Source organism: Scyliorhinus torazame, chromosome 8, assembly GCF_047496885.1.
Source record: "Scyliorhinus torazame isolate Kashiwa2021f chromosome 8, sScyTor2.1, whole genome shotgun sequence".
NCBI classification, from domain to species: domain Eukaryota; kingdom Metazoa; phylum Chordata; class Chondrichthyes; order Carcharhiniformes; family Scyliorhinidae; genus Scyliorhinus; species Scyliorhinus torazame.
Window position 1 is genome coordinate 169,658,174 of NC_092714.1, and position 23,362 is coordinate 169,681,535.

The window sequence follows — 23,362 nt, forward strand, 5'->3', positions numbered from 1 at the left end:
AAAGAGCGCGAGGAGAGCGGCGGGGACGCAGTGAAAGAGCGCGAGGAGAGCGGCGGGGACGCAGTGAAAGAGCGCGAGGAGAGCGGCGGGGCCGCAGTGAAAGAGCGCGAGGAGAGCGGCGGGGCCGCAGTGAAAGAGCGCGAGGAGAGCGGCGGGGCCGCAGTGAAAGAGCGCGAGGAGAGCGGCGGGGCCGCAGTGAAAGAGCGCGAGGAGAGCGGCGGGGCCGCAGTGAAAGAGCGCGAGGAGAGCGGCGGGGCCGCAGTGAAAGAGCGCGAGGAGAGCGGCGGGGACGCAGTGAAAGAGCGCGAGGAGAGCGGCGGGGACGCAGTGAAAGAGCGCGAGGAGAGCGGCGGGGACGCAGTGAAAGAGCGCGAGGAGAGCGGCGGGGACGCAGTGAAAGAGCGCGAGGAGAGCGGCGGGGACGCAGTGAAAGAGCGCGAGGAGAGCGGCGGGGACGCAGTGAAAGAGCGCGAGGAGAGCGGCGGGGACGCAGTGAAAGAGCGCGAGGAGAGCGGCGGGGACGCAGTGAAAGAGCGCGAGGAGAGCGGCGGGGACGCAGTGAAAGAGCGCGAGGAGAGCGGCGGGGACGCAGTGAAAGAGCGCGAGGAGAGCGGCGGGGACGCAGTGAAAGAGCGCGAGGAGAGCGCCGGGGACGCAGTGAAAGAGCGCGAGGAGAGCGCCGGGGACGCAGTGAAAGAGCGCGAGGAGAGCGCCGGGGACGCAGTGAAAGAGCGCGAGGAGAGCGCCGGGGACGCAGTGAAAGAGCGCGAGGAGAGCGCCGGGGACGCAGTGAAAGAGCGCGAGGAGAGCGCCGGGGACGCAGTGAAAGAGCGCGAGGAGAGCGCCGGGGACGCAGTGAAAGAGCGCGAGGAGAGCGCCGGGGACGCAGTGAAAGAGCGCGAGGAGAGCGCCGGGGACGCAGTGAAAGAGCGCGAGGAGAGCGCCGGGGACGCAGTGAAAGAGCGCGAGGAGAGCGCCGGGGACGCAGTGAAAGAGCGCGAGGAGAGCGCCGGGGACGCAGTGAAAGAGCGCGAGGAGAGCGCCGGGGACGCAGTGAAAGAGCGCGAGGAGAGCGCCGGGGACGCAGTGAAAGAGCGCGAGGAGAGCGCCGGGGACACAGTGAAAGAGCGCGAGGAGAGCGCCGGGGACACAGTGAAAGAGCGCGAGGAGAGCGCCGGGGACGCAGTGAAAGAGCGCGAGGAGAGCGCCGGGGACGCAGTGAAAGAGCGCGAGGAGAGCGCCGGGGACGCAGTGAAAGAGCGCGAGGAGAGCGCCGGGGACGCAGTGAAAGAGCGCGAGGAGAGCGCCGGGGACGCAGTGAAAGAGCGCGAGGAGAGCGCCGGGGACACAGTGAAAGAGCGCGAGGAGAGCGCCGGGGACACAGTGAAAGAGCGCGAGGAGAGCGCCGGGGACACAGTGAAAGAGCGCGAGGAGAGCGCCGGGGACACAGTGAAAGAGCGCGAGGAGAGCGCCGGGGACACAGTGAAAGAGCGCGAGGAGAGCGCCGGGGACACAGTGAAAGAGCGCGAGGAGAGCGCCGGGGACACAGTGAAAGAGCGCGAGGAGAGCGCCGGGGACACAGTGAAAGAGCGCGAGGAGAGCGCCGGGGACACAGTGAAAGAGCGCGAGGAGAGCGCCGGGGACACAGTGAAAGAGCGCGAGGAGAGCGCCGGGGACACAGTGAAAGAGCGCGAGGAGAGCGCCGGGGACACAGTGAAAGAGCGCGAGGAGAGCGCCGGGGACACAGTGAAAGAGCGCGAGGAGAGCACCGGGGACACAGTGAAAGAGCGCGAGGAGAGCGCCGGGGACACAGTGAAAGAGCGCGAGGAGAGCGCCGGGGACACAGTGAAAGAGCGCGAGGAGAGCGCCGGGGACACAGTGAAAGAGCGCGAGGAGAGCGCCGGGGACACAGTGAAAGAGCGCGAGGAGAGCGCCGGGGACACAGTGAAAGAGCGCGAGGAGAGCGCCGGGGACACAGTGAAAGAGCGCGAGGAGAGCGCCGGGGACACAGTGAAAGAGCGCGAGGAGAGCGCCGGGGACACAGTGAAAGAGCGCGAGGAGAGCACCGGGGACACAGTGAAAGAGCGCGAGGAGAGCGCCGGGGACACAGTGAAAGAGCGCGAGGAGAGCGCCGGGGACACAGTGAAAGAGCGCGAGGAGAGCGCCGGGGACACAGTGAAAGAGCGCGAGGAGAGCGCCGGGGACACAGTGAAAGAGCGCGAGGAGAGCGCCGGGGACACAGTGAAAGAGCGCGAGGAGAGCGCCGGGGACACAGTGAAAGAGCGCGAGGAGAGCGCCGGGGACACAGTGAAAGAGCGCGAGGAGAGCGCCGGGGACACAGCTGCCATAGAAGCGGCCTTCCGATTTTCGGCGGGGGCAGTGGCCAGGGGTCAGTTGGGAAGGTAAGTTTACCTCTTTAAAAACTTACCTTGAAGAGTGACATCACAGCAAAGCAGTGACCTGATTGGCTGGTAAGGAAAGTGCTCCAATTAGCAGTAGCTGGGAGAAATTTAAATCTTTGTGTGTTGCTAAGTACTGTGATTGGTAAGTAAAATCTTTATTCCTTTCACTTATTCATTATCTGATATTATATTTGTAATCAGTTAAGTTAAAGTGTAAAAATGGCAGGAGATCCCAGACCCGTGTTATGCTCCTCGTGATCAGTGTGGGAGTTCAGGGATGCGGCCGATGCCCCTGACACCTTCATGTGCGGGAAGTGTGTCCATCTGCAGCTCCTGTTAGACCGCATGACGGCTCTGGAGCTGCGGATGGACTCACTTTGGAGCATCCGCGATGCTGAGGAGGTCGTGAATAGCACGTTCAGCGAGTTGGTCACACCGCAGATTCGGGTTGGTGAGGGAGACAGGGAATGGGTGACCAAAAGGCAGAGAAAGAGCAGGAAGGCAGTGCAGGTGTCCCCTGTGGACATCTCCCTCCAAAACAGGTATACCATTTTGGATACTGTTGGGGGAGATGGCTCACCAGGGGAAGGCAGTAGTAGCCAGGCTCATGGCACCATGGCTGGCTCTGCTGCACAGAAGGGCAGGAAAAAGACTGGCAGGGCTATCGTCATAGGGGAATCAATCGTAAGGGGAGTAGACAGGCTTTTCTGTGGTCGAGAACGAGACTCCCGGATGGTATGTTGCCTCCCGGGTGCACGGGTCAGGGATGTCTCAGATCGGCTGCAGGACATGCTGAAGGGGGAGGGTGAACAGCCAGTTGTCATGGTGCATATAGGCACCAACGATGTAGGTAAAAAACAGGATGAGGTCCTCCAATCAGAATTTAGGGAGGTAGGAGAGAAGTTTAAAAAGTAGGGCCTCAAAGGTAGTAATCTCAGGATTGCTACCAGTGCCATGAGACAGTCAGAGTATAAATTCAAGAATAGTCAGAATGAATACATGGCTTGAGAGATGGTGCAGGAGGGAGGGGTTCAGATTTTTGGGACACTGGAACCGGTTCTGGAGACGGTGGGACCATTACAGATCTGATGCTCTACACCTGGACAGGACTGGAACCAATGTCCTAGGGGGTGCTTTTGCTAACACTGTTGGGGAGGTTTTAAACTAATGTGGCAGGGGGATGGGAACCAGATTAGGAAGTTAGAGGTCAGTAAAGAGGCAGCAACTAAAGCCAGTAAGGTACCAGATAATAAACTCATTGTGACTAAGGGGAAGAGTAGACATCGAAGAGATGATGAACGCAAAGGGACAGGTGGTCTGAGGTGCATTTGTTTTAATGCGAGTAGTGTAGCAGGTAAGGCAGATGAACTTAGGGCTTGGATTAGTATCTGGGAATATGATGTTATTGGTATTACTGAGACTTGGTTGAGGGAAGGGCAAGACTGGCAACTAAATATCCCAGGGTATAGATGCTTCAGGAGGGATAGAGAGGGAGGTAAAAGGGGTGAACGAGTTGCATTACTGGTCAGAGATTATATCACAGCTGTGATTAAGGAGGGCACGATGGAGGATTCGAGCACTGAGGCAATATGGGTAGAGCTAAGAAATAGGAAGGGCGCAGTAACATTGTTGGGACTCTATTACAGGCCTCCCAAAAGCGAGCGTTAAGTAGAGGTACAAATATGTAGACAGATTATAGAAAAATGTAGGAGCAATAGGGTGGTCATGATGGGAGATTTTAACTTCCCCAACATTGATTGGGACTCATGTAGTGTTGGAGGTGTAGATGGAGCAGAATTTGTAAGGAGCATCCAGGAGAGTTTTTTTTTTTTTTAAGAGCAGTATGTAAATAGTCCAACTCGGGAAGGGGCCAAACTGGACCTGGTATTGGGGAATGATCCCAGCCAGGTGGTTGAAGTTTCAGTCGGTGATTACTTTGGGAATAGCGATCACAATTCCATAAGTTTTAGAATACTCATGGACAAAGACAAGAGTGGTCCTAAAGGAAGAGTGCCAAATTGGGGAAAGGCCAAGTATAACAAAATTCGGCAGGAGCTAGGGAATGTGGATTGGGAGCAGCTGTTTAAGGGTAAATCCACATTTGAAATGTGGGAGTCTTTTAAGGAAAGGTTGATTAGGATGCAGGACAGAAATGTCCCTGTGAAAATGAGGGATAGAAATGGCAAGATTAGGGAACCATGGATGACGGGTGAAATTGTGAGACTAGCTAAGATGAAAAAGGAAGCATACATAAGATCTAGGTGACTTCAAACTGATGAAACTTTGGAGGAATATCGGGAAAGTAGGACAAATCTCAAACGCGCAATAAAGAGGGCTAAAAGGGGTCATGAAATATCTTTGGCTAACAGGGTTAAGGAAAATCCTGAAGCCTTTTATTCGTATATGAGGAGCAAGAGGGTAACTAGAGAAAGGATTGGCCCACTCAAAGACAAAAGAGGGAATTTATGGATGGAGTCAGAGGAAATGGGTGAGATTCTTAATGAGTACTTTGCATCGGTATTCACCAAGGAGAGGGACATGACGGATGTTGAGGCTAGGGATGGATGTTTAAATACTCGAGGTCAAGTCGGCATAAGGGGGAAGTTTTGGGTATTCTAAAAGGCATTAAGATGGACAAGTCCCCAGGTCCAGATGGGACCTATCCCAGGTTACTGAGGGAAGCAAGGGACGAAATAGCTGGGGCCTTAACAGATATCTTTGCAGCATCCTAGAGCACGGGTGAGGTCCCGGAGGTCTGGAGAATTGCTAATGTTGTCCCTTTGTTTAAGAAGGGTAGCAGGGATAATCCAGGGAATTACAGACCTGTGAGCTTGACGTCAGTGGTAGGCAAACTGTTGGAGAAGATACTGAGGGATAGGATCTATTCACATTAAGGGAGGAAAATAGACTTATCAGTGATCGGCAGCATAGTTTTGTGCTGGGGAGGTCATGTCTTACAAACCTAATAGAATTCTTTGAGGAAGTGACAACGTTAATTGATGAGGGAAGGGCTGTAGATGTCATATACATGGACTTCAGTAAGGCGCTTGATAACGTTTCCCATGGCAGGTTGATGGAAAAAGTGAAGTCGCATGGGGTTCAGGGTGTACTCGTTAGATGGATAAAGAACTGGCTGGGCAACAGGAGACAGAGTAGTGGTGGAAGGGAGTGTCTCAAAATGGAGAAAGGTGACTAGTGGTGTTCCACAAGAATCCATGCTTGGACCACTGTTGTTTGTGATATACATAAATGATCTGGACGAAAGTATAGGTGGTCTGATTAGCAAGTTTGCAGTCCAAAGATGTGCAGGTTAGGTGGATTGGCCATGATAAATTGCCCTTAGTGTCCAAAATTGCCCTTAGTGTTGGGTGGGGTTACTGGGTTATGGGGATAGGGTGGAGGTGTTGATCTTGGGTAGGGTGCTCTTTCCAAGAGCCAGTGCAGACTCGATGGGCCGAATGGCCTCCTTCTGCATTGTAAATTCTATGAATCTATGATACTAAGATTGGTGGAGTTGCAGATAGCAAGGAGGACTGTCAGAGAATACAGCAAAATATAGATAGATTGGAGAGTTGGGCAGAGAAATGGCAGATGGAGGCAAATGAGAGGTGATGCATTTTGAAAGATCCAATTCAAGAGTGGACTATACGGTCAATGGGAGAGTCCTGGGGAAAATTGATGTACAGAGAGATCTGGGAGTTCAGGTCCATTGTACCCTGAAGGTGGCAACGCAGGTCGATAGAGTGGTCAAGGTGGCATACAGCATGCTGGCCTTCACCGGACGGGGTATTGAGTACAAGAGTCGGCAGGTCATGTTATAGTATACGACTTTGGTTAGGCCACATTTGGAATACTGCGTGCAGTTCTGGTTGCCACATTACCAGAAGGATGTGGATGCTTTAGAGAGGGTGCAGAGGAGGTTCACCAGGATGTTGCCTGGTATGGAGGATGCTCGCTATGAAGAAAGGTTGAGTAGATTAGGATTGTTTTAGTTGGAAAAACGGAGGTTAAGGGGAGACCTGATTGATGTCTACAAAATTATGAGAGGTATGGACAGGGTGGATAGCAACAAGCTTTTTCCAAGAGTGGGGGTGTCAATTACAAGGGGTCATGATTTCAAGGTGAGAGGGGGAAAGTTTAAAGGAGATGTGCGTGGAAAGTTTTTTACGTAGAAGGTGGTGGGTGCCTGGAACACTTTGCCAGCGGAGGTGGTAGAGGCGGGCACGACAGCATGATTCAAGATGCGTTTAGACAGATATATGAACGGGCGGGGAACAGAGGGAAGTAGATCCTTGGAAAATAGGTGACAGGTTTAGATAAAGGATCTAGATCGGTGCAGGCTGGGAGGGCAAAGGACCTGTTCCTGTGCTGTAATTTTCTTTGTACCAGCCTCTCTTGATAGCTGAAATGATGCAAACCCAGGCAACATCCTGGTGAATCGCCTCTGCAACCTCTCCAGTGCAATCACTCTCTTTCTATAGTGTGGCGGCTGACCAGAACTGCACACATGACTCTAGCTGGGGCCTAACCAGCGTTTGATGAAAACGAATGTCCCTTATAATCAGAAACGGGGGAATTCATGAATTTGTACTTTACTTCTGTCTTCAAAATGGAAGACATGAATAATGTACCGGAAGTTCTGAGGAACACAAGTTTCGGTGACGGGCTGAGGGAAATTAGTATTAGCAGAGAAATGGTTTGGGGGAAATTAATGGGATTGACGGCAGAAAAATCTCCAGGGCCTGATTATCTTCATCCCAGAGTACTTAAGGAAGTGGCCCCAAAAATATCCATTGGTGGTCATTTTCCAAAATTCTTCGGACTCTGGAATGGTTCCCACAGATTGGGGGTAGAAAATATAACACTGCTATTCAAAAAGGGAGGCAGAGAGAAAACAGGGAACTACATTAAAAAAACATTATAGACGAGTGAGCCTAGTAGGGAAGTTGCTGGAGTCTATTATCAAGGATTTCCTAGCACAGCATTTGGAAAGCAGTGGTATAATCAGACAATGTCAGCATGGATTTATGAAAGGGACCAGGTGACCACAGGAATCTGTTCTAGGACCCCAACTGTTCATAGATATATAGAAGATAGGACCTTTTGGCCCTTCAAGCTTGCTCCGCCATTCATCACGATCATGGCAGATCATCCAACTCAAGAGCCTAGTCCGGCTTTCTCCCCATAGCCTTTGATCCCATTCTCCCCAAGTGCTAGATCTAGCCGCCTCTTGAATATATTCAAAGTTTTAGCATCAACTATTTCCTGTGATAATGTGTTCCTCAGGCTCAGCACTCTGTGTGAATAAATGTCTCCTTATATCTGCCTGAAATGGTTTACCCTGAATCCTCAGACTGCGACCCCTGGTTCTGGACACACCCATCATTGGTAACATGTTCCCTGCATCTACCCAGTCTAGTCCCGTTAAAATGTCATAAGTCTCTGAGATCCCCCATCATTCTTCTGAACTCCAGCGAGAACAATCCCAACCTAGTCAATCTCTCCTCATGTGACATTCCTGCCATCCTTCACTGCACTCCCTCAAGAGCAAGAACATCCTTCCTCAGAAGGAGACCAAAACTGCACACCTGGAGACAAAATACTCCAGGTAGAGCCTCACCGAGGCCCTGTATAATTGCAGCAACACATCCCTGCTTCTATACTCGAAACCTCTTGCAATGAAGGCCAACATACCATTAACCTTCTTTACCGCCTGCTGCACCTGCATTCTTAACTTGAGCAACTGGTGCACAAGGACTCCCAGGTGCCACTGCACACTCCCCTTTCCCATTTTATAACCATTCACGTAGTAATCTGCCTTCCTGTTTTTGCTTCCAAAGTGAATAACCTCACTTATCCAAATTTTACTGCATATGCCATTGATTTGCTCACTCACCCAACCTGTCCAGATCATGCTGTAGGATCCCTGCATCCTCATCACCATTCACCCTCCCACCCAACTTGGTATCATCTGCAAACTTTGAGGGTACATTTTGATCCCTCATCCAAATCATTAACGTATATCGTGAATAGCTGGGGTCCCAGCACCGATCCCTGTGGTACCCCACTCGTTACTGCCTGACAATTTGAAAAGGATCCATGAATCCCTACTCTTGGTTTCCTCTCTGCCAACCAGGTTTCTATCCACCTCAATACATTTCCCCCAATCCCATGCGCTTTATTTTACACAATAATCTCTTTTATGGGACTTTGTCAAACGCCTTCTGAAAGTCCAAATATACATCGACTGGCTCCCCCTTGTCAACTGTGCTGGTTACATCTTCAAAGAATTCCAACAGATTGGTCAAGCATGATTTTCCCTTTATAAATCCATGCTGACTGTACTGATCCTGCCACTACTTTCTAAATGGTCCGTTATAAAGTCCTTGATAATGGATTCAAGCATTTTCCCCACTATCGATGTTAGGCTTACTGGTCCATAATTCCCTGCTTTCTCTCTACCGCCCTTTTTGAATATCAGAGTGACGTGAGCTACCCTCCAATCCGCAGGGACAGTTCCAGAGTCTATAGAATCCTGGAAGATGGCCACCAATGCGTCCACTGTTTCCAGAGCCACCTCCTTAAGCACTCTCGGATCCAGATTCTCAGGCATTGGGGATTTATCCGCCTTCAATCCCATCAATTTTCCCAGCACCATTTCTTTACTAATATTGATCTCCTCAGTTCACATTATATATTAATGATTTTGACACTAAATGTATTAGCTCCAAATGTGCACATTATACAGTTAGGTGGGAGAATGAGCTGTGAGGAGGATGCAGAGATGCTTCAGTGCATTTGGACAGGCTGAGTGAGGGTGCATATGCATGGCAGATACAGTATAATGTGGATGAATACGAGGTTGTGCGCTTCAGTAGCAAAGGTAGGAAGGCGGATTTTCTGAATGGGTGTAAATTGAGAGAGGCGGGTACACAGCGAGACCTTGGTGTCCTCGTACATCAGTCGCTGAAAGGAAGCGCGCAGGGACTGCAGGCAGTAAAGAAGGCAAATGGTATGCTAGCCTTCATAGCGAGACGATTTGAGTATAGGAACAGGGATGTTTTACTGCAATTCAGTAGTGCATTGGTGAGGCCACACCTGGAGTATGGTGTGCTTTTGGTGTCCTTATCTGAGGAAGGATGTTCTTGCTGTGGAGGAAGCTCAGCGAAGGTTTACCAAGCTGATTGCTGGGATGGTGCGACTGTCAAATGAGGAGAGACTAATCAGTTAGGATTATGTTCATTAGAGTTGAGAAGAGCGAGAGAGGAGCTCATAGAAACTTGTAAAATTCTAACAGGATTTGACAGGGTAGATTCAGAAAGAAAGTTCCCAATGGTGGGGGAGTCCTGAACTAGGAGTCATAGTTTGAGGATAAGGGGTAAACTTTTTTGGCCTGAGGTGAGGAGAAATTTGTTCACCCCGAGAATGAAGAATCTGTGGAATTCACTACCTCAGAAAAGTAAAATAAAGTTGCTATAGTCCCAAGTGACGATAGGCTGCTGCTTTCTCCTTTGAGGGGGAGAGCTGACTGGTGGTGGTTTAATCTGAGGATCACCACACCTCTGGCAAGGGGACAAATTTGGGAAGGTGGGCTTTCATGATGGACCTCAGTGGTAGAGGCCAAAATGTTGAGTAATTTCAAGGAGGAATTAGATATAGCTCTTGGGGCGAAAGGGAACAAGGAACGTGGTGGGGGGTTTGATCAGGGCTTTGAACTTGATAATCAGCCATGATCATAATGAATGGTGAAGCAGGCTCGAATGCTCTCCTCCTGCTTCTCTTTTCTCTATATGTTTCTTTGTCAGTCACCCTCCTGAGGGACTGCAAAATAAAATGTAGCGCTTGACTCAAACACATCATGCATCAAGGAAATTCTAGAGTTAATTAGCAAAAATCAAACAACACCAGCTTATGAAGTGCCTTTAACATAATGAAGTGTCCCAGGAGCATTGTTTGACACTGAGCCAGAGGCCAGAATTGGAGGAGTGGATATCTCAGAGGGTTGCAGCATTGGAGGAGGTTAAAGAGATAGGAAGGGGCCAGGCCATGGAGGGATTTGAAAACAAGGATGAGTATTTTAATAGAATTAACTTAATTAAAACAATAATGATAATGATACAAAACAAATGCATAACCATTAATAGGACAGAGCTAGGTGGGAAGCAGTTTTAAACATGTAAAAAGCACATATTTCATTAAACGATTACAGTAGCACTAATTCTGGCAACCTGAATATTATTGATGTTAGAATTTATTTTAGTTGAAACTTTTTTTTTTTTTTTTTTAAATGTCTCATTTCTGTGGCACTTGCAATCAAGGTAGATTTGGGTCGTAATTAGTCTATGCAGCAATAAACAGCAGTGGGGAAAAGCAATGCCAATATCCTCCTACTTGAAGGCTGTTCACTTGGCATGAGACAAAGGAGCTAATACTGAGGAAAAGGCCTTCACTATAAGGGAAAGGGATAGTTTAGGCAATTAACACACACCTTTCTCTGAATTTAGCCCAGGCCATGGACAAACCCAATGTCTTTTTGTAGAAGTGAATTTGTACCTTGCTAAATTCTGTTGAACGGCCACAAATCCACAGTATAAAACTATCCATGACTGGTACTAAACTGTCTACCACTCCCGCATGACTGTAACTGCTGTGGAAAACAAAGAATGGTGCTCTCTACACAAAAAGCTGCAAAACATTTATGAGGAAGGTCAGTCCAACTGCTCCCATCTCTTCTTGCAGCCCTGGAGAAGGATCATAAGTTGCCCACCGGCATGTCCGAGGCATTCTGTGACCAGCGGCCTGTTAGCTAGAAACTAGCTGCATCAAGATTATGATTTGCTGTTATTGGTATTTTCCACTTGGCTTGATTGGACCATTTGTGTCTTGGTGGTGGCCTCCTCTTAGGGGAAGTCACCTTTTTTTCTGGTTGCAGTGAACTGATCCACGCCAGAACAGATAGAAGAAGCTGCTCCTCTCACTCGAAGATTAAACACACACAGCCAGTGTAGCAGAAGGTTTAACTTGTCCCTCATCTGTGCTCTACCTAATGTGGGAATGCTTCTCACGAGGATAAATGTGCAAGTATATTCAATTTCCAAAAACAAGGTCCCTAGCTTTCTGCAGCTCAAGATTCATTCAGCCCATTCATTACATTGCTCAGAAGAGCCAAACTGGTAAGATACTTCAGGCTGCCCAAGAATGATGTTTCCATCAAGCTGTTAGCTTTGAGACTCCAAAGAATACAGAGCTGCTCCATTGCTTCCTGTATGAATAAAGAGCCTGGTAACAGATGCCCATCTGCGGTACCACAACATACCTGGTATTCCACTGCCCATGCAATAATGATGTGGAGATGCCGGCGTTGGACTGGGGTGAGCACAGTACGAAGTCTTACAACACCAGGTTAAAGTCCAACAGGTTTGTTTCGATGTCACTAGCTTTCGGAGCGCTGCTCCTTCCTCAGGTGAATGAAGAGGTATGCTCCAGAAACATATATATAGACAGATTCAAAGATGCCAGACAATGCTTGGAATGCGAGCATTAGCAGGTGATTAAATCTTTACAGATCCAGAGATGGGGTAACCCCAGGTTAAAGAGGTGTGAATTGTACCAAGCCAGGACAGTTGGTAGGATTTCGCAGGCCAGATGGTGGGGGATGAATGTAATGCGACATGAATCCCAGGTCCCGGTTGAGGCCGCACTCATGTGTGCGGAACTTGGTTATAAGTTTCTGCTCGGCGATTCTGCGTTGTCGCGGGTCCTGAAGGCCGCCTTGGAGAACGCTTACCCGGAGATCAGAGGCTGAATGCCCTTGACTGCTGAAGTGTTCCCCGACTGGAAGGGAACATTCCTGCCTGGTGATTGTTGCGCGATGTCCGTTCATTCGTTGTCGCAGCGTCTGCATGGTCTCGCCAATGTACCACGCTTCGGGACATCCTTTCCTGCAGCGTATGAGGTAGACAACGTTGGCCGAGTTGCACGAGTATGTACCGCGTACCTGGTGGGTGGTGTTCTCACGTGTAATAGTGGTATCCATGTCGATGATCTGGCACGTCTTGCAGAGATTGCCATGACAGGGTTGTGTGGTGTCGTGGTCACTGTTCTGAAGACTGGGTAGTTTGCTGCAAACAATGGTTCGTTTCAGGTTGCGCGGTTGTTTGAAGGCAAGTAGTGGGGGTGTGGGGATGACCTTGGCAAGATGTTCATCGTCATCAATGACGTGTTGAAGGCTGTGAAGAAGATGACGTAGTTTCTCCGCTCCGGGGAAGTACTGGACGGCGAAGGGTATTCTGTCGGTTGTGTCCCACATTTGTCTTCTGAGGAGGTCGGTCCGGTTTTTCGCTGTGGCGCGTTGGAACTGTCGATCGATGAGTCGAGTGCCATATCCCGTTCGTACGAGGGCATCTTTCAACGTCTGTAGATGTCTGTTACGCTCCTCCTCGTCGGAGCAGATCCTGTGTATACGGAGCGCTTGTCCATGGGGGATGGCTTCTTTAATGTGTTTAGGGTGGAAGCTGGAGAAGTGGAGCATCATGAGGTTTTCCGTAGGTTTGCGGTAAAGCGAAGTGCTGAGGTGACCGTCCTTGATGGAGACGAGTGTGTCCAAGAATGCAACTGATTTTGGAGAGTAGTCCATGGTGAGTCTGATGGTTGGATGGAACTTATTAATGTCATCGTGTAGTCGTTTCAGTGATTCTTCGCCGTGGGTCCAAAGGAAAAAAAGGTCATCGATGTATCTGGTGTAGAACATCGGTTGAAGGTCCTGTGCGGTGAGTAGGTCCTGTTCAAACTTGTGCATGAAGATGTTGGCGTATTGGGGTGCGAATTTGGTCCCCATGGCTGTTCCGTGCATCTGGATGAAGAACTTGTTGTCGAAGGTGAAGACGTTGTGATCCAGAATGAAGCGGATGAGTTGCAGAATTGCGTCTGGAGATTGGCAGTTGTCGGTGTTGAGTACTGAGGCTGTTGCAGCAATGCCGTCGTCATGGGGGATGCTGGTGTAGAGTGCCGAGACGTCCATTGTGACGAGGAATGTTCCTGGTTCAACTGGTCCATGGGTGCTGAGTTTCTGTAGGAAGTCCGTCGTGTCGCGACAGAAGCTGGGTGTACCTTGTACGATGGGTTTCAAGATGCCCTCGATGTAGCCAGAGAGGTTCTCACACAGGTCCCATTGCCTGAAACGATAGGGCGGCCTGGTGTGTTGGCCTTATGTATTTTCGGGAGGCAGGAGAGATCTCCAATGCGGGGAGTACGTGGGATGAGAGCACGTAGGGTGCTCTGATGATCTGGATCCAAGGTCTTGATCAGTCTGTTAAGTTGGCGGATGTGTTCCTTGGTCGTATCTGCGGGTAACTGTCTGTAGTGTTCTTGGTTGTTCAGTTGTCGGTATACTTCTTTGCAGTAGTCCGTTCTGTTCAGTACGACAGTGGCCCCCCCTTTGTCTGCTGGTTTGATGACGATGCTGTGGTTGGTCTTGAGAGCGCGGATGGCATTGCGTTGTGCTTGGGTGACGTTCGGGGCTGTCTTGTGAATGCGACTGATGAATCTGGCATTGACGCGACTCCTGACGGCTTGAGCATACATGTCGAGTCTAAGGCAGCGGCCTTCCGGAGGGGTCCAATTCGACTCTTTCCTCTTCGGTTGCCGCACCGCAGATCTCTCGGTCTGCTGTTCCGGTTCATTGGTAGTCTGCTTGGGTTCGCTGTTGGCCTCTTGGGGTCTGTGGAAGAATTCCCGGAGCCTCATTCGCCTGATGAATTCCTCAGTGTCTGCCGTGTCTGCATGCAATAATGGTATGTGTAAAACTGCCACCTTCAAAGTCCCAAGTAGGGGTACTTGGGGCTGAATTTGTAAGTAATACAGAGCGCAGCTTTGCATTGTTTGAAAGGAAGCAGCTGTTTGCGGCTGGTTTTCGAGCTGGTCCTATGTGAATGGCAGGGAAGAAATAAATGGACGGCTGGTAGCTTTGTACAGCTCAGAGATGTGAGCCCATATCTCTAAACAGAGGCATTGGCATTCAATAGCTGCACAGATGATGCCCATCTTAATAAACTAAACTCTTTGGTGTAGATTACATCAGCAGTAAAGCAGGGTGAGAAGGTAAGTGGTGGAAAAATGTGCCACCACAGCGAGAAGCAGGGGAACAAATGGATATCACTGCTGTACTGAATCTTTGAAACTGCATAATATGTGCTTCAGACATGAGTGCACAGGAGTCTCGCCATCAGGAATTTTGGAAAAAATTGAGCAATTCATTAAACAGTGGAATCAGAACAGCCAAGTGGGAAGGGTATCAGAAATAAGGTGAATAAAATCATGAGGCTTGATCAGTTGAGTAATTGTGCAGTATCTTAAATTGCTAATTTCTTCTGCTTCATATGATCAACCCTGTATCTTACACATTGTATGATTTCATCATCTTATTTGTTAGGACAATGTTAAGCAAGAAAGATCATCTGACCCATCAAGTTTTTTTCTCCCAGTGGAGTTTGTACTGAGGGACATTCAACTCATCTAATCTGAGAGTCAATTGGTGAGACAATGGCTCATGTTGTTTGATGCAACTAATCTGAAGAGTTTTTGGTGAAATTTCCAAAGACAACCGAGGACCATAGAGGGCATTTACAAACTGCTATTCCCTGACTTCATTTACATCATCAAAATAGTCTGCCTCCAACTTTTGGAAATATCCAAAACACTAAAGAAGGACAGACAATATTTAACAACTCAAACAGAAGTAACTGGAACTACGCAGCAAGTCAGCCAGCAGCAGATATTGGTAAAAGATATTGTGTCCCACGGTCTCGGCAGTCCGTGGGACACAACTGCAGGCATTGCTCAAGCAATTCTTCAACTACGTCATGCAGAGGAAAACTAACAGAATGACACCTCCAACAAATGCAGCCGAGAGATACTGAAATCAACTGTCAAAATCTGAAAGCTTGTACCAGTCCCATTCACCCATCATGCCTGTGCTCACTGACTTACATTGGTCCCTCAGAGAAATCAGCACTTCACCAGTTCAAGGCATTGCACATCCCTGATTTATCACTTCACCATTGATGACTGTCACCTGCTGAGGCCCCAAACTCTGTAATTCCTTATTTGGAGCAAGTAACTCGCCTCCAGGCTCTACCAAAACTGGTCATCTGGGATAAGGAAATACTCTCAACTTGCCTGGATGAGTGTAGCTGCAGCAACACTCAAGAAGCTCAACACATCCAGGACAAAGCAGCCCCCAAGTCCCCACTTGATTGGTACCCCATCTACCACCTTAAACATTCACTTATTCCACTACCTACACACAGGGACAGCAATGTTCACCATCTCCAAGATAAACAGGCAGCATGGTAGCATAGTGATTAGCACAGTTGCTTCACAGCTCCAGGGTCCCAGGTTCGATTCCCCGCTGGGTCACTGTCTGTGCGGAGTCTGCACGTTCTCCCCGGGTCTGCGTGGGTTTCCTCCAGGTGCTCCGGTTTCCTCCCACAGTCCAAAGATGTGTGGGTGAGGTGGATTGGCTATGCTAAATGCCCTTAGTGTTAAGTGGGGGTTACTGGTTTACAGGGATAGGGTGGATACGTGGGCTTCAGTAGGGTGCTCTTTGTAAGGGCCAGTGCAGACTTGGATGGGCCGAATGGCCTCCTTCTGCACGGTAAATTCTGTAAACTGCAGCAACACACCAGGCTCTTTTGACAGCACCTCCCAAACCCTTTACCCACTGGAAGACCAAGAGCAACAGACATGGGAACAGTGGTACATGCAAGTTTCCCTCAAAGTCACACACCATCGTGTCTTGGTACAATATTGCCGTTCCTTCACCGTCGCTTCATTAAAATTAGGGGGGGGGGGGGGCGGAAGAGAGGAGGCAGGGCTTGTGGGGGGGGGGGGGGGGGAGAAGAGAGGAGGCAGGGCGGGGAAGAGAGAGGAGGCAGTGCGGGGGGGGGGGGGAAGAGAGTGGAGGCAGGGCGGGGGGGGAAGAGAGAGGAGGCGGGGGGGGAAGAGAGAGGAGGCAGGGCGGGGGGGGGAGAGAGAGGAGGCAGGGCGGGGGGGGGGGGGAAGAGAGAGGAGGCAGGGCGGGGGGGAGAGAGAGAGAGGAGGCAGGGCGGGGGGGAGAGAGAGAGAGGAGGCAGGGCGGGGGGGAGAGAGAGAGAGGAGGCAGGGCGGGGGGGAGAGAGAGAGAGGAGGCAGGGCGGGGGGGGGGAAGAGGAGGCAGGGCGGGGGGGGGAAGAGGAGGCAGGGCGGGGGGGGGGAAGAGGAGGCAGGGCGGGGGGGGGGGGAACGAGAGGAGGCAGGGCGGGGGGGGGGGGGAACGAGAGGAGGCAGGGCGGGGGGGGAACGAGAGGAGGCAGGGCGGGGGGGGAACGAGAGGAGGCAGGGCGGGGGGGGGGAACGAGAGGAGGCAGGGCGGGGGGGGGGGGGAACGAGAGGAGGCAGGGCGGGGGGGGGGAGCGAGAGGAGGCAGGGCGGGGGGGGGGGAACGAGAGGAGGCAGGGCGGGGGGGGGGAACGAGAGGAGGCAGGGCGGGGGGGGGGAACGAGAGGAGGCGGGGCGGGGGGGGGACGAGAGGAGGCGGGGCGGGGGGGGGACGAGAGGAGGCGGGGCGGAGGGGGACGAGAGGAGGCGGGGCGGGGGGGGGAACGAGAGGAGGCGGGGCGGGGGGGGAACGAGAGGAGGCGGGGCGGGGGGGGAACGAGAGGAGGCGGGGCGGGGGGGGAACGAGAGGAGGCGGGGCGGGGGGGGAACGAGAGGAGGCGGGGCGGGGGGGGGAACGAGAGGAGGCGGGGCGGGGGGGAACGAGAGGAGGCGGGGCGGGGGGGAACGAGAGGAGGCGGGGGGGAACGAGAGGAGGCGGGGGGGGAACGAGAGGAGGCGGGGGGGGAACGAGAGGAGGCGGGGGGGGAACGAGAGGAGGCGGGGGGGGAACGAGAGGAGGCGGGGGGGGAACGAGAGGAGGCGGGGGGGGAACGAGAGGAGGCGGGGGGGGAACGAGAGGAGGCGGGGGGGGAACGAGAGGAGGCGGGGGGGGAACGAGAGGAGGCGGGGGGGGAACGAGAGGAGGCGGGGGGGGGAACGAGAGGAGGCGGGGGGGGAACGAGAGGAGGCGGGGGGGGAACGAGAGGAGGCGGGGGGGGAACGAGAGGAGGCGGGGGGGGAACGAGAGGAGGCGGGGGGGGAACGAGAGGCGGCGGGGGGGGAACGAGAGGCGGCGGGGGGGAACGAGAGGAGGCGGGGGGGGAACGAGAGGAGGCGGGGGGGGAACGAGAGGAGGCGGGGGGGGGAACGAGAGGAGGCGGGGGGGGGGAACGAGAGGAGGCGGGGGGGGAACGAGAGGAGGCGGGGGGGGAACGAGAGGAGGCGGGGGGGGGAACGAGAGGAGGCGGGGGGGGGAACGAGAGGAGGCGGGGGGGGAACGAGAGGAGGCGGGGGGGGAACGAGAGGGGGCGGGGGGGGAACGAGAGGAGGCGGGGGGGGAACGAGAGGAGGCGGGGGGGGGAACGAGAGGAGGCGGGGGGGGAACGAGAGGAGGCGGGGGGGAACGAGAGGAGGCGGGGGGGAACGAGAGGAGGCGGGGGGGGAACGAGAGGAGGCGGGGGGGGAACGAGAGGAGGCGGGGGGGGAACGAGAGGAGGCGGGGGGGGAACGAGAGGAGGCGGGGGGGGAACGAGAGGAGGCGGGGGGGGAACGAGAGGAGGCGGGGGGGGGAACGAGAGGAGGCGGGGGGGAACGAGAGGAGGCGGGGGGGAACGAGAGGAGGCGGGGGGAACGAGAGGAGGCGGGGGGGAACGAGAGGAGGCGGGGGGGGGAACGAGAGGAGGCGGGGGGGGAACGAGAGGAGGCGGGGGGGAACGAGAGGAGGCGGGGGGGGGGGAAGAGAAGAGAGGAGGCAGGGCGGGCGGGGGGGGAAGAGGAGGCGGGGGGGGAAGAGGCGGGGGGGGAGGGAAGAGGCGGGGGGGGAGGGAAGAGGCGGGGGGGGAGGGAAGAGGCGGGGGGGGAGGGAAGAGGCGGGGGGGGAGGGAAGAGGCGGGGGGGGAGGGAGAAGAGGCGGGGGGGGGGGAGAAGAGGCGGGGGGGGGAAGAGGCGGGGGGGGGGAAGAGGCGGGGGGGGGGAAGAGGCGGGGGGGGGGAAGAGGCGGGGGGGGAGAAGAGGCGGTGGGGGGGGGGGGGAAGAGGCGGTGGGGGGGGGGAAGAGGCAGGGGGGGGGGAAGAGGCAGGGGGGGGGGGAAAGAGGCGGGGGGGGGGAAAGAGGCAGGGGGGGGGGGGAAAGAGGCAGGGGGGGGGGGGAAAGAGGCAGGGGGGGGAAAGAGGCAGGGGGGGGGAAAGAGGCAGGGGGGGGAAGAGGCAGGGGGGGGGGAAGAGGCGGGGGGGGGAGAGGCGGGGGGGGGGAAGAGGCGGGGGGGGGAAAGAGGCAGGGTCGGGGGGAAAGAGGCAGGGTCGGGGGGAAAGAGGCAGGGTCGGGGGGGGGAAAGAGGCAGGGTCGGGGGGGGGGGAAAGAGGCAGGGTCGGGGGTGGGGGAAAGAGGCAGGGTCGGGGGGGGGGAAAGAGGCAGGGTCGGGGGGGGGGAAAGAGGCAGGGTCGGGGGGGGGGAAAGAGGCAGGGTCGGGGGGGGGGAAAGAGGCAGGGTCGGGGGGGGGGAAAGAGGCAGGGTCGGGGGGGGGGAAAGAGGCAGGGTCGGGGGGGGGGAAAGAGGCAGGGTCGGGGGGGGGGGGGAAAGAGGCAGGGTCGGGGGGGGGGGGGGAAAGAGGCAGGGTCGGGGGGGGGGGGAAAGAGGCAGGGTCGGGGGGGGGGGGGAAAGAGGCAGGGTCGGGGGGGGGGGGAAAGAGGCAGGGTCGGGGGGGGGGGGGAAGAGGCAGGGTCGGGGGGGGGGGGGAAGAGGCAGGGTCGGGGGGGGGGGGAAAGAGGCAGGGTCGGGGGGGGGGGGGGAAAGAGGCAGGGTCGGGGGGGGGGGAAAGAGGCCGGGTCGGGGGGGGGGAAAGAGGCAGGGTCGGGGGGGGGGAAAGAGGCAGGGTCGGGGGGGGGGGAAAGAGGCAGGGTCGGGGGGGGGGGGAAAGAGGCAGGGTCGGGGGGGGGGGGAAGAGGCAGGGTCGGGGGGGGGGGGAAAGAGGCAGGGTCGGGGGGGGGGGAAAGAGGCAGGGTCGGGGGGGGGGGAAAGAGGCAGGGTCGGGGGGGGGGGGAAAGAGGCAGGGTCGGGGGGGGGAAAGAGGCAGGGTCGGGGGGGGGGGGAAAGAGGCAGGGTCGGGGGGGGGGGGAAAGAGGCAGGGTCGGGGGGGGGGAAAGAGGCAGGGTCGGGGGGGGGGAAAGAGGCAGGGTCGGGGGGGGGGGGAAAGAGGCAGGGTCGGGGGGGGGGAAAGAGGCAGGGTCGGGGGGGGAAAGAGGCAGGGTCGGGGGGGGGAAAGAGGCAGGGTCGGGGGGGGGGGGAAAGAGGCAGGGTCGGGGGGGGGGAAAGAGGCAGGGTCGGGGGGGGGGGGAAAGAGGCAGGGTCGGGGGGGGGGGAAAGAGGCAGGGTCGGGGGGGGGGAAAGAGGCAGGGTCGGGGGGGGGGAAAGAGGCAGGGTCGGGGGGGGGGGAAAGAGGCAGGGTCGGGGGGGGGGGGAAAGAGGCAGGGTCGGGGGGGGGGGAAGAGGCAGGGTCGGGGGGGGGGGAAAGAGGCAGGGTCGGGGGGGGGGGGGGAAAGAGGCAGGGTCGGGGGGGGGGGGAAAGAGGCAGGGTCGGGGGGGGGGAAAGAGGCAGGGTCGGGGGGGGGGGAAAGAGGCAGGGTCGGGGGGGGGGAAAGAGGCAGGGTCGGGGGGGGGGAAAGAGGCAGGGTCGGGGGGGGGGAAAGAGGCAGGGTCGGGGGGGGGAAAGAGGCAGGGTCGGGGGGGGGAAAGAGGCAGGGTGGGGGGGGGGGGGAAAGAGGCAGGGTCGGGGGGGGGGGGGGAAAGAGGCAGGGTCGGGGGGGGGGGAAAGAGGCAGGGTCGGGGGGGGGGGGGAGAAGAGGCAGGGTCGGGGGGGGGGGGGAGAAGAGGCAGGGTCGGGGGGGGGGGGGGGGAGAAGAGGCAGGGTCGGGGGGGGGGGGGGGGAAAGAGGCAGGGTCGGGGGGGGGGGGGGGAAAGAGGCAGGGTCGGGAGGGTTGGGGGGGGGGGGGGGGGGGGGGGAGAGGAGAGAGACAGGGTCCCGGGGAGCTTCTGATGGAAGCTTGGACATGGGCCTTACCCAGCCCCCGTGCTGCCGGATCCAGGGCTCCAGGTTACTCTCCAGGTAGGTGCTCATCCACTCGGCGATGCGAGGCACCAGCGAGCCCATCTCCTTCTCCGCGCTCTCCACACTCAGAGCCGCCCCGAAACAGAAGAAAGCCACCAGGCGGCCCCAGTTCACCCCGTCCCGGAATAACTCGCCCACCACCTGCTCAAAGCGCCGGTAGGCCGTGTCCGGGGTCACCCGCAGCTGGGCTGAAAGGTCGCTGAAAGCCCGGCGGTAGCGCAGCTCAAACTCCTCGGCAGCATCCCGCAGGGCCTGGCAAGCTCGCTCAGCCTCCGGCCTGCCGCCCGCATCAGCCGCTCCCTGCTCCGGCTCCAGGCCTAAGCCCGCCGCTCCATTCTGCTCACACAGCCGGCTCCAGCTGTGGCCTTTCTGGGACAGTTTGTACCTGAGGAAGTCAGTGACCAGCTCGCCACTGCTGGACATCCTGCCGCTTCAGATCCTCACAGAGCCGGCATGGCGGACAGGAAACAGAGAGCCCGGCCCCAGAGACACACTGGCGGCCCCAGCACAACCCAGAGACAACTGGAGCAGCCGAGCCCCGCCCCTTCCCCGAGCCACGCCTCCGAGCCCCGCCCCTTCCCCGAGCCCCGCCCCTTCCTCGGGCCACGCCTCCGAGCCTCGCCCCTTCCCCAAGCCGCTCCCGGCCACGCCTCCGAGCCCCGCCCCTTCCCCAAGCCGCTCCCCCGGTCACGCCCCTTCCTCTGGCCACGCCCCTTCCCCGAGCCACGCCGCCGAGCCCCGCCCCTTCCCCGACCCTTCCTCGGGCCACGCCTCCGAGCCCCGCCCCTTCCCCAAGCCTCTCCCCCGGCCACGCCTCTTCCTCGGGCCCCGCCCCCAGCCGAGCCCCACCTCTTCCACAGGCCACACACCTTACCGGGAGCCCTGCCTCCAGGCCCTGCACCTTTCTCCTCCCCTGTCCCGAACCCCGCCCTTCACCCCGAACCCCACCCCTTTCCTCAAAACTGAGCCCCTCCCCTTGTCTCAAAACACTTTCCCCAAAACTGAGCCCCGCCCTTTCCCCCAGGCTGACCACCCCTCTCAACATACATAGGTACATAGAACATACAGTGCAGAAGGAGGCCATTTGGCCCATCGAATCTGCATCGACCCACTTGAGCCCTCACTTCCACCCTATCCACACTAATCTCCATCAAGAATAGTCACCTCAGCACTTCGCTTTATCCCAAGCCCACGGATAACCTCCCGATGCTCCACTTCTGCAGCTTCCACCCTAAACACATTAAAAAAGCCATCCCCTATAGAACATAGAACATTACAGCGCAGTACAGGCCCTTCAGCCCTCGATGTTGCGCCGACCTGTGAAACCACTCTAAAGCCCATCTACACTATTCCCTTATTGTCCATATGTCTATCCCATGACCATTTGAATGCCCTTAGTGTTGGCGAGTCAACTACTGTTGCAGGCAGGGCATTCCACGCCCCTGCTACTCTCCGAGTAAAGAACCTACCTCTGACATCTGTCCTATATCTATCTCCCCTCAATTTAAAGCTATATCCCCTCGTGCTAGACATCACCATCCGAGGAAAAAGGCTCTCACTGTCCACCCTATCCAATCCTCTGATCATCTTGTATGTCTCAATTAAGTCACCTCAACCTTCTCTCTAACGAGAACAGCCTCAAGTCCCTCAGCCTTTCCTCATAAGATCTTCCCTCCATACAAGGCAACATTCTGGTAAATCTCCTCCGCACCCTTTCCAATGCTTCCACATCCTATACTGCGGTGACCAGAATTGAACGCAATACTCCAAATGCGGCTGCACCAGAGTGTTGTATAGCTGCAACATGACCTCATGGCTCCTAAACTCAATCCCTCTACCAATAAAAGCTAAATGGACAAGCCCTCCATAGGCACACGATCTGCTCAGACGAGGAGAAACGTAACAGACATCAACAGATGCTGAAAGATGTCCTCGTAAGAGCGGGATATGGTGCTCGACTCATCGATCAACAATACTTTTCACTGTATACTAATACATGTGACAATAATAAATTAAATCAAATCAAACAGTTCCAATGTGCCACAGCAACCGCACTCACCTCCTAAAAAGACAAACATGGGACACAACCAACAGAGTACCGTTTGTCGTCCAGTACTTCCCCGGAGCAGAGAAACTACAACATCTTCTTCGCAGCCTTCAACATGTCATCGATAAAGACGAACATCTTGCCAAGGCCACCCCCACTACTTGCCTTCAAACAACCGCATAACCTCAAACAGACCATTGTTTACAGCAAACTACCCAGTCTTCAGGAGAACAGTGACCACAACACCACACATCCCTGCCATTGGCAACCTCTGCAAGATGTGCCAGATCATCGACATGGGTACAACCATTACAGATAAGACCACCAACCAGGTACGCGCGACGTACTCGTGCGACTCAGCCAATGTTGTCCACCTCATACGCTGCAGGAAAGTATGTCCCGAGGCGTGGTACATTGGCGAGACCATGCTGACGCTGCGACAATGGATGAACAGACATCGCGTGACAATCGCCAGGCAGGAATGTTCTCTTCCTCCAGTCAGGGAACATTTTAGCAGTCAAGGGCATTCAGCCTCTGATCTTAGGTCAAGCGTTCTCCAAGGCGGCTTTCTGGATGCGCGGCAGCACAGAATCGCCGAGCAGAAACTGATAGCCAAGTTCTGCATGCATGAGTACAGCCTCAACCGGGACCTTGGATTCATGTCGCATTACATTC

General features: G+C 55.5%; 1 protein-coding gene across 1 annotated transcript in view; it reads right to left on the reverse strand.

Moving 5' to 3' along the window:
- bcl2l1 (BCL2 like 1) overlaps positions 1–21,172 on the reverse strand; it is a 58,489-nt gene extending 37,317 nt beyond the window's left edge. The window contains exon 1 of the mRNA XM_072514508.1: positions 20,593–21,172. Within this exon, the coding sequence (XP_072370609.1) occupies positions 20,593–21,063 (471 nt within the window). The 5' untranslated portion in view covers positions 21,064–21,172. The remainder of the gene's footprint in view (positions 1–20,592) is intronic.
- Positions 21,173–23,362: the final 2,190 nt, after the last annotated feature.